General features: G+C 38.8%; 1 protein-coding gene across 1 annotated transcript in view; it reads left to right on the top strand.

The window, feature by feature from the left end:
• Positions 1 to 597: 597 nt before the first annotated feature.
• tnmd (tenomodulin) overlaps positions 598 to 10648 on the top strand; it is a 69572-nt gene continuing 59521 nt past the window's right edge. Inside the window, exons 1-2 of the mRNA XM_080900716.1 lie at positions 598 to 705; positions 7899 to 8033. Coding sequence (XP_080756842.1) covers positions 658 to 705; positions 7899 to 8033 — 183 coding nt within the window. The 5' untranslated portion in view covers positions 598 to 657. The remainder of the gene's footprint in view (positions 706 to 7898; positions 8034 to 10648) is intronic.

Genomic DNA, 10648 nt, shown 5'->3' with positions numbered 1-10648 from the left:
ACAGAAGTAATGCAGTGCAGCATGTCTTAAAACATGCCTCGAATCGACCTATGCCTTTGCTTCCTTCCCACTTTCTTTCTGTATGTGCACAAGTGCAAATTATTTTCATTTTATAGGGCTGATTCTTTCGTTATGCTGCTATTCAGTCAGCTCAGCTCTTGTTTGCTAAACCTGTTTTTTGTTTCAGACCCATGACGGGAAAAAAGCAGAGAGAAGGTATTTGAACTCTGTTTGATCCTTCAGACAATAATACAGAAAAAAATATAAATTGTACCAACAATTTACCTACCTACACACATACATTTATCGCCTACAAACTCTATGTCCTCCAACTAAGAATGATTTGAGTGAAACATCACAGTATTTTTCATCCCAGTGTAGTATGTAATTTATTTAACAGAGGGTTTGTGTTTCAGCTTGAAATCTTTTGTGGTTCTTCACCTTTGAAATGAAAAAGGTAGGGAGGAGAGACATCTGCCTTGCTTTTAATGGGTATCACAAATGTTTTAGTAATTCCACTCCATCTGAAACTTCCCTCCCCTTCGGCACCCTCCCAAATTATAGCAATGGAATGAAGCTGAGACTCTTTGCCTTACAGAGCCTTAGTGTTTTCCCCAGCTAAGAGGATCGGAAAGATTCATCCTGTGGCTTTGCATCATGGAGGGTAGCAGTCAATCCAGCAGTCAACAGCTTCTGTGGAAAGATGTGAGTCAGATTTCTTCTTGTTATTGGTTTATAGCAATTAACTGATTATGTTTAATAATTATTGATTTTTTTTTTAACCCATGTAGAATTTGAGCTCTCTAAAGTCCAAAGAAAAGTTTTATTAGTGACTTCAAAAAAGTAATATAATCATTCAGTATTTCAGATTTAAGTTACCTTTTTTCTTTTTTTTATTCAAGAAGTGTGGCTTGATCTCTTGCTGAGTGATGAGAGTTTTGCCCTGAATATTAAATTTTTCATCTAAATCTTTTTGGATTGGCTTTTCACCTTGGCTTTCTTCTTTTATTTCCACTCTCATATGTAGTCTCATCTGGACCATTTGATTTGCTTTATATCTATAATATCTTTGCCTCTCAAATGAAAGGAGCATACAAATATACACCAAGAAATGTCTTTATTTCAGACTTTATTATAAAGGACCAAGACAGGCAGGATTTTCAGCTCTGAGATCTTTTTTTCTGCTACTTTTTTCTCACACACTTAATTTGTTGGAGAGAACTTGCAACAGAAAATGAGCACAGGGGTAAATACATTCATAGCGGTGAAATATTATATTTTTTTCTATATGTATGACAAAAGTAAACTCTTTTACCGTGCATCAAAGAAATGATGACATTTTGTTCTGCAGATATTCATGATGAATACACAGTACGTGAATAGTTATGATTAAAAGAAATCACCTGTGGCGTCTGACTTGTATTACAGAATTGCTTTAGCAGGAATTAAAATGCTCATATGAGTGTGGCCCAGTGTGATAAACCCCTGCCTCTGCTTGTTGCTTACGTGAGCTACCTTTTCTGTTGTTGTTGTGGGGTTTTTCTCATGAAAGTGCTCACTCTTTGCATGATAACAGCAGGGGGCTCCAGGCACTCTTCCTCACAAAGCTCAAGAGGAATTGCCTGGCTGATTCTGAACTCCTAAACCTTTAAACACTAGTTGGCGGGTGCTGTGCGCTCAGACTGCTTACTCTGTCTCCATCCGTGCCTTTATTTCTGTCTGTCTGTCTGTCTATTCAATCCTACATTCTTCCTCTGAGTATTCGATATTCAAAGCACAGGCAGAGAGGTTTGTCCTCTTGTTAAGTTTCCACTGCTTATGCAACCTGCCACAGGAGACCAGACGATTTCAGCCACCGTTTTTTGTTTTTTTTTTTCTTTCTGAGAAATTTATATTGCAAGGAATTTCTGGCTCCCTGATAGTAGCCCTCTGCTTTTCATCATGCCCTAGGAATGTGCAACACTTGCACCTCACATTTTTGTGGCTACTGTTTCTAATATGTCAAATAAAAACAGTGGCTATTCAATAATAGCAAAAGTATAATTTAGGTTTATAAGTTATCTTGAATAATGATTTCTGTGTCTTTCCTAAAGTTAAGCTGCTAATGCATTTAGCTACCAGAAATTCAATTCGTCTTCCCGTTAGTCATGCCACATGTATCCTGCAATTTAAAATAAGGAAATAAGACCAGAACAAATGCATTATTTGGAAGAATTGTGGCTAATCTTTTATCAGCATACCAGTCAAAGGTTAAAAAAAAGCCATACCACTGTTATTTTTAAATAATTCCTGCATATTATACAGAACCCTTGTATGTTAAAATGCTACCTAATCTGCCAGGGTTAAATGCTATAACAACCACAGCCACAATAGAAAAAGAAAGCTGCTTTATCATCATTTAAAAGACAAGATAAGCAGGATTAATTTTGCAAACTGAAGTTGGTTCTTTTTTTTTGGACATATCTGCTTTTCTGTTGTCCTCTGAGACCTTCAAAAGGGCTCCAGTGTGAATGAGTAGCTTTCATTTTGTCCCTGCCTGAGCTCTGGTGGAACAAAAGCCTGTCTTTATTAATTTGTGGCCTTAAGCTTGGGGAATTGACTACTGCAGGCAGAGTTTTAATTTGAAGAAAAGTTTAATAATTGTAACCTTTCTGTGACATGTGTAGCAATCTGTTCTTCCCTGCGCCTGGCACAGGGATGGCTATATGTTTTTGTCATCAGAATCCTGAGAGGTGGATACATTTTTCGGAGTAGCCAGATGAAATGGCAGCTGTTTGGGTTAAATGCTGTACTTGTAAATAGGAAACTGAGACAAAGAAATGATAGTGGAAGTAGCAAGTTCAGGCATTAAAGCAGACAAACTGCTTCAGAAAATAGCTAGTTCTTTGACAAAAAAAAAGGTTTAATGTGCAAACTGTGTACATAAAAATATTAGCAGGAGAAATCAACTCGAGTCCCAAACAGCCTTTTGCAAGAAATATCCAATTGCAGAGCTTCAGCTTATGTTATGTACACCTATAATAGCAGGTTAAAGTTAAGTGAAAATGAGCAAGGCCAACCTTTACAAAACACAAAGAGTGATCTGTTGATCTCAACAAGCTGCTGCAACTAAAATTTTCAGATGTGTTTTCCACCTGTGCTTGTTTCCTGAGCACTGCATAAATTACAACTCTCCCGAGGCCCACCTTCAATTTACTAACTGTTGGGATAAGTAGCTGCAGATTTTCAGTCAGTGACTATAAAAGCATAGTAGGTAATCCACACCAACCACATAGACATCTCTTTGATCTGTACACTAAAGCAAACACTCTATCACATTTAGTCATTACGAGGGGTTAAAGTGGGATTTGGGAGGCGGGGGGGAGAGACCCTAAGATTGTGTGTGGTGGTGCAGCGTGGGAGAAAGAATCACTTAGAAATCATTCACATTGTAATTTGTGCTGTGAGCTCCAGTAGATTTGTGTTCTGTACAGACAGGCTGACCTGTACTGCTGCTCTGAGGTTTCCTGCTCTTTCTGGATTTAGGCAAATTATTTCAGCGAGCTATAAGTTGAATAATAAGCTGGTACATGAATTGTTATTAACTAATTAAACAAATCTAGCATGAGCTAGAAAATTATGCAAATGCAAATGTCCAGTTCATGAAATAAACGAGCTAATCGTTAAAAAAACACTCATCTTGCTCTCCTGTCATCTCTTTCTTACGTGTTCCCTGCCTCTGAGAGTGAAGTTATTACATATTAACTTCTTTTCTTACAAGCTGATATTATTTGAACTGTTTGCGATTTAGCAACTAGTTCGATGCTGAAGCACAGTAGCCACAACTTTATTGCCATCTGCACCATGAAGGCATGGCAGGGATAAGAAGAAAAAAGGATTTCCTGAAAGTGGGTGAGTCACCACTGAATGGCATTCGTTTATTAATGAGCAAGTCATAAGTTAGTAACTGAGCAGCAGACAAAAAATTAACTTACTCTGCTGTACTATGTATACAATCTGTCTGTCAGATTCAATTACGGATTAACTGAAGGTGCAGGAACAGCATTCCCTTTTTAACCCCCGATCATTAGAGACTGAGCTCAGCTAGGGCACATTTCAGTCTGTGTGTTCTCCAGAAAAGACATGTTATTGTTTTTATACTGTTTTTGACTAGAGTCTGTATTAATATCAAGTAAAAGAGGAGGTTATTTTCAGCCTTTTTCATTATTCTTCTTTTTTTGTATTATTTATATTATTTGTGGCTTATGCTTTGTATTATCAATGCTTCAGTGAAGCTCTGCTCAAACCGGTTTGAGTGGCCAAGTGTAGTGCTGTACATGCTTGGTCGGGGCTCTTTTGTTTAAAAGCTGGATCCAGGAGACCAAAACAGTCACTGACCTTCCAGCCTACTGGATGATGCCCACTGATGTGGACAAGGTCTACACTGAGGTGGACTACAAGACAGACTCGTCCTCAGGTACAGCTAAAAAAAAAAAAAAAGGCACATGGTAAGTGCATCTGTGTAGAGAATTGAATGTCAGGGATATGTGCTGGCCGCACAAGTCCGTGTGGGCACAAGCCCACACTTTCTGACCTGTCACCATACTTCAGATTTTGCTCACTCACAACCAGGCTGTTTTTCATTTAAGCCAATGTCCCTACTGCACCTTTGTGACTGTGAGAGCCTCTTACACAGTAACAGAGACAGAGGCAGGTGTGGTGAAAGCTCAGAGACAGGTATTCATGCCCTGTTTGGTGGAAATCAAGAGCTGGAATAATAGCATCTTCAAATACCCAATTATATTTGTCCACCACTGTTTCCAGAACTGCTATTGTTAACTGTGAGGAGGGTGTGGGCCCCTGTTAAAACAGCAATTGCCGTCACATTACCATTACATAGAAAGACAGACCTATGTGAGACTAAAAGCTTCATTCAAAGAAATTCATGGTATTTCAGGCATTGTTTGAGAAAGGCTGTTTTATTTAGTGCTGTAACAACTGCATTCTGCAGGCCCGTGCAGATAACAGCGACTTAAACTGGATGCAGAAGTACTACAGCTGTGCCCAAACACAAACTTGGTCAAACTGTTGTAACTTTGTAGTTTGGATGCCGACTGAATGTGTTGTGGTTTGTGTCTTACCAGACGTGGACTTTGACAGCAGCTCTGTCAGAAGGAAAAGCATTTTCACCAAGGTTTTTCTACAGTCTCCACAACACCACAGTCTAAGCCTTTAACCAAGTTACAACTGCAGTGTGCAATTGAGAGGTTCCATCACCTGTTCATAGGACCCAGTTATGCCTCCTCAACAAATGGTTCTAAGCCACATTCAGACTGATGAACTTTTGCATAGTTTGTGTCTTTTATACTTCTTTTGACCTTTTTTAAATTATTTGCCACTTCTTTTATTTGAATTGAAGTGGCATTATTAACCTTTCCATGTAGGTTGCTTTGTAACTTTAATTAAACCTGTTGTATATGTACTATATCAACAACTATAAAAAGATTCTTTATATGAAGGTACTATATGTAGCCTCAGTTCTTCAACCTAGTGATGGTTTTACAGCTTTTGGTTGCATTCATCCATACGTAGAAGAAATTTGATTTTTAACAATATCTTTATTCTTTTAACTAAAGCGAAACTCACCAACAAACTCTTCTCAGCTGAAAAATCACCACACTTCCCTTAAAACTCAAGGAGAAAAACGGGTTACCCCATATTGGACCACCTGGTTTTTTGTTTTTGTTTTTTGTCTTTTTCTTTTCTTTTATCTTTTGTCATGGAAATTGTAGTAATGTGTCTGACAGTTTCTAAGGGGTAGAATTTCTTAGAATATGTCCAATAACAGCCAGTTATAATTTAATGATGATTTAACCATTTATTACCTTTTTTCATACAAATGATTGGCAGGCAGAAACACAAAACGTGGCCATGACAGCGCTGAAAAATTTGTCTTTGCTCTCAGTGAAGTAAGTCAACAAACCTGCTAATGGGATCCCAAACTTGTACTACATTGTTGCCATAAACCAGTCACATATTTGCATTTTCTGTATTTCATAAGACAATAATAGCTCCATGAATATATTTTCCCATTCCTTTAATATAGAAACACAAATGTTGCATAATGTTGTTAATGCAGCATATGCAGGTCACATTCATTCATATTTTATGTTATGGTTTTTAATTTCATAACAACACTGGAATATATATTAGCTGTTGCACAGCACAAAGATAATCCCTTCAAGGAAAATCAAAGAACACCATACTGACTTGTAAGGCCACGCTTGTATTTCCTGCATATGCATCGAGTCACCCTCTGCGCACATTACTTCTACGCTCTCGCTCATGTCAAATTCATAATCTGCCAATAAAATCTCCAGGTAATAGTTTATGAAGAAGGCCACTGTTCTTAGTCACATGCTTGCCAGTGATATGACTTCCACAGCGTTAGGACGTGATGTCTCCTTGTAGTGTAATGCCAATAAGAAACATTAGGATGTATGTGTGCTTGTAGTGGAAAAAAATCTCTGCTCTAGCTTTCAGATCTGATGCTTTCTAAATGTAAATTTCAAGACAGTCCACAATAACTACTACATGATTGCCAAAAGCATCCACAAAATGATTTGATGTCTGTGTAGCAACTGCACCAGAGTTTCACAGCTGTAGCATCTCTGAAAGTGCTGGACACACTCTTTGTTTCAAGCATAATCCAGCATAAGGTTCACAGAGGAGCATCTATAGAGGTGTATTTTTGGGCCATCTGTGGTATGCAGAGAAGTGCAAACTTGATCTTGTCAGCTGTCAAGAAATACTCTTTATCTACTTCTGGTTGAACTTTTCCTTCAGTATCCTTCTCTCTAACAAGTGATTAATTCCAACCCACCTGTGGCTACATAAACTGTATTCCTGCTGTTCACTGGTGTTGCCCTTTGGTATAACACCCAACTGTGACTTCTGCAAAGATTCATCTGCCTGTGACCTCTGTACAGCTACATCGGGTGGCATGGCTTCATCCATCTTTGATCTCTGGCCAGCGATGTCTGGTGGCATAGCGGGTGCAGTGTTGTTCCCTGGGAGAGCTTGCTATGTATTTGTCCTCCAGTTAAACCGCTCAGTCTGTGTCGCTTTGATTTCTGTTACGCCAAGGTGCATTTCATCGGCTGGTTTGCTTTAAAAAGATATATATATATATATATTTATGTAGCTAAAGAAAGACCCAGAAAAAACAATCTGTCAGCAAATGTTGCTGAAGTTGATGTTTGATCTTATTACAGCTGCTGCCCACGTTATGTAAAACCTCCTTGTTACTCTCTTACTTGCAAGAGCATTTATGGCATTTGATAACAAAATAAGTATTCAACACTCACATTCATTTGGTTGTTGTTTGTTGCATAATACAGGCAATACAAAAATATGGAATATATATATATATATATATATATATATATATATATATGAAAAATATGTGTTGCTCAAGGTTGCTAGCTGTCACCCTGTGAACTCCATCCCAAACAGGTTTGCATGGAAGACACTGAAATGTCTGCAAACACTCACCATTTACTCTCGAGTCTGTAGTGAAACTTGAAAGCGTGTGACTCAAACCAAAAATGGAGAATGCTCGTCTTCAGCCAAGATGATGGGCTTCACCGCTGCAGCCATGTTTCAGTAGACACAACTTTTAGGCTGAAGGCCCACCCACAGCTTCACTACATTTTGCTGAGGAATAGTGGTGTGTGTTTGCAGACAGGTCTGTGTGCTCCATGCAATTTACTTTGAGCTTAGACCAATACCTAGGCCTTTGTTTTTATTCCAAATTGATTTGTTATTGTTCAGTTACCATCAGCAGGTGACTAATATTGCTAATATTTGGGGCATTTATAAATGCATCACATTAATAATCTTAAGTTGGTCTTTTGCAGGTTGAGGCTGGAAAAGGGAAGAAGGCGAAGTACCAAACCTACCAGCGAATTGCTCTGATTCTCGCTCTGGTCTTCCTGGTTTTGGCTCTCTGTGTTTTCAGCCTGAGATATCTGTGGGGCCCCAGCCTGGGGAAGGTAAGACTAAATATCATCTCCGTGATATATGCCAGTCATTAGCCTTATTGCCACCATCTGTGGTAAGTGGATTCTTCATGAGAGACAGATGAAAGCCGCCCTGAGTTTCCACATCAGGTTACATCAAAGAAAAAAAAAACTATGTGAGAAAGGAAAATGGATGGCCACACAAAAGAGCTCGAGGCAGTCTCTGCAGTCTGTATTGTATTCTTGTAGATTAAAAGATGTGTGGGCTATGGAAAAGACAGCTGTGTTTCGCTCTGCTCGTGTTTTGGCTGTCAGATCTGTAATTTTATGAATTCTTGGCCCAAACCACAAACCACTTTTTACTATTGTAAATGTTGCCCTGTTGCATTTATCTGCTTTCTGCTCACACTGTAAATATGGTCTCACAATAACAAACCGTGATAACTCAAAGCTGACCCTAATTGCTGTTGACCAGAGTGGCTGCAGCAGGACTGAAGCCTCTTGGCAATGTAATTGGGATAAACTCTTGTCCTGGCAATTCATCTTGTAAAATCCAATTCAATCACACTGGATGGAGAATATTTTTACTCTCCTCTTTTCCCCTGATTTTCCCAAGGGGCCAAAAAAGCTAATTTACTCGGGCTAGAAGGAAAAGTACAGTACATCAATAATTTCACATCTAGAAATTGGATGCTCTATACATTCTGAGCTCAGCTGGTAACGAGACAGAATGATTTAAATGAAATGATGGTTAAAAATTAGTACATATTTCAGACCTGAAATCATAAGGCTGCTTTGTGTGAACTCTAAATGGCATGAAATGAAGAGAGGGATGTATAGTCTGCTGCTGTTATACCAACATCTTTGTTGATAGCTGATAAACATTAATTCACAACATCCTTTGCCACTGTTCTTCTATGTCTGCTTCCATTGAGGTACAAATTTCAATTGCAGACAGTCCCTTCTAAGCTCAGGTTAAGCAATGTTCAGCTGCACTTCCTGTAAAGACGGTGTTGTCCACGTTCTCTCCTTTCAACATAGATATGAATCACCTTTGAGCCATCTCCTTTGTCCTTGTTAAATATTTCATGCCGGAGGTAGAGCAGTCATTATTTCCACTTTAATAAGCTGTGATCATTCTCACGTGGCACAAAATGTGTTGATGGTAGAGGTTGCCCAGGCGATGAATATCAAACCTGCGGACCCTGGGTTTTGCTTTAATAGGGTCTGGGGGGAGGCTCATTGTCTGGCCTCCGCATCAGGGAGTGAGACACAGTTACTTCAAAAGAGAGTCGCCTGTCTGTCAGATAGGAAGGAAGCTCCCTCAGTCACAGTACAACTCAGTTATGTGTTCATAAAAACAAAACTACAAACACTGCGCTGGAAATAAAGAAATTGATTGAAACAGTGGATTGATGGATGGATTGATTAATTCTCCTGCATCCTCGTAGCAGCCAATGCCTCGGTTCGTGAAAGGGTGTGAGATCATATGCAGCAGGATGCTTTTTCAATATTCATTCATTCATTCATTCATTCATTTATTTCATTCATTTATTTATTCATTTTCAGGCACAACAAATACCTATATTGAACATAAAATACACAAAACAAAAAACAAAACTTGCCTGAAAAAGGAGTGGGACGAAGAAAACTTATTAAATCCCACCCCTATACTCACTCATCAACAAAAAAAACAATAAACTTCCCGCAGCTACGCCCATCATTGCATACAGACCCATCAACAGCTCCGGGCAGATACAAGCATCTAAGCGGCAGCTCGCAACCAACAATTAGAGCCTTCATAACTGAATACAGAATATATAAATTATAAATTGCATTACCACAGGTAACAGGCAGTAATAACTACAAGTAACAAACACACATACATATACATACATATATATCTACACACACAAGTACATATATGTACATACATACGCACACTTTATTTTTTATTTTTTATTTTGGAATCCATACCAGCAATGGTAAGAGGACAGACATTACAGAGCACACTAAAACCCATCATTTTTGACTCACTAGCTAATCCTGAGCAGCGTCTGGCAGCTATGTGTATAGACCCTGGGCAGCAGAGCACAGCATTAGAAGCCGAGGGGAGGGATCCTAATCTATTTTAGGAAATAGTTGTGTGTGGGAGGGTGGGGAGGTTGTCTTATATGGGGCACAATAAGATCAGCATTCTGGGGATAGCTCAAATTCAGCTTAAGCATAAGGTTTATATGAGAGTGCCCATTTGAAATACATAGGTTTTGATATAGACAAATGCTGCACATGCTTGTACATGTAACTCTGGTTCCCCAGCTGCATGCATATGAGTTCAAATCAAGATTGGCTACAGAGTCTGCACATGCACAAAATTCGCCTCATATCAAATATTCGTGTTTTACCTCAGGCCCAATTTTGTTTTTATACACCTTGATTATTTTGTTGTGAGTTCCACATTTTTGGAAATATTAAATGTAGTGATATCACACACCTCAGGAATGCTGAATGCCACTTGCCTTTCGGTGCTCAAGTAACTAGAACATGCATTTGAATCTTGTTTAAACTCAACAGTGAGGTGAGCATTATCATGTAGGGTCTATTTACTTCTGTATCGTCTGTACTACACCTGCTCTAGGCAGAAGAAT

The sequence above is a fragment of the Rhamphochromis sp. 'chilingali' genome (assembly GCF_963969265.1).
Source record: "Rhamphochromis sp. 'chilingali' genome assembly, chromosome: 13".
Taxonomy (NCBI): domain Eukaryota; kingdom Metazoa; phylum Chordata; class Actinopteri; order Cichliformes; family Cichlidae; genus Rhamphochromis; species Rhamphochromis sp. 'chilingali'.
Note: the sequence above shows the minus strand (reverse complement) of the source record. Positions and strands in the feature narration are given on the sequence as shown.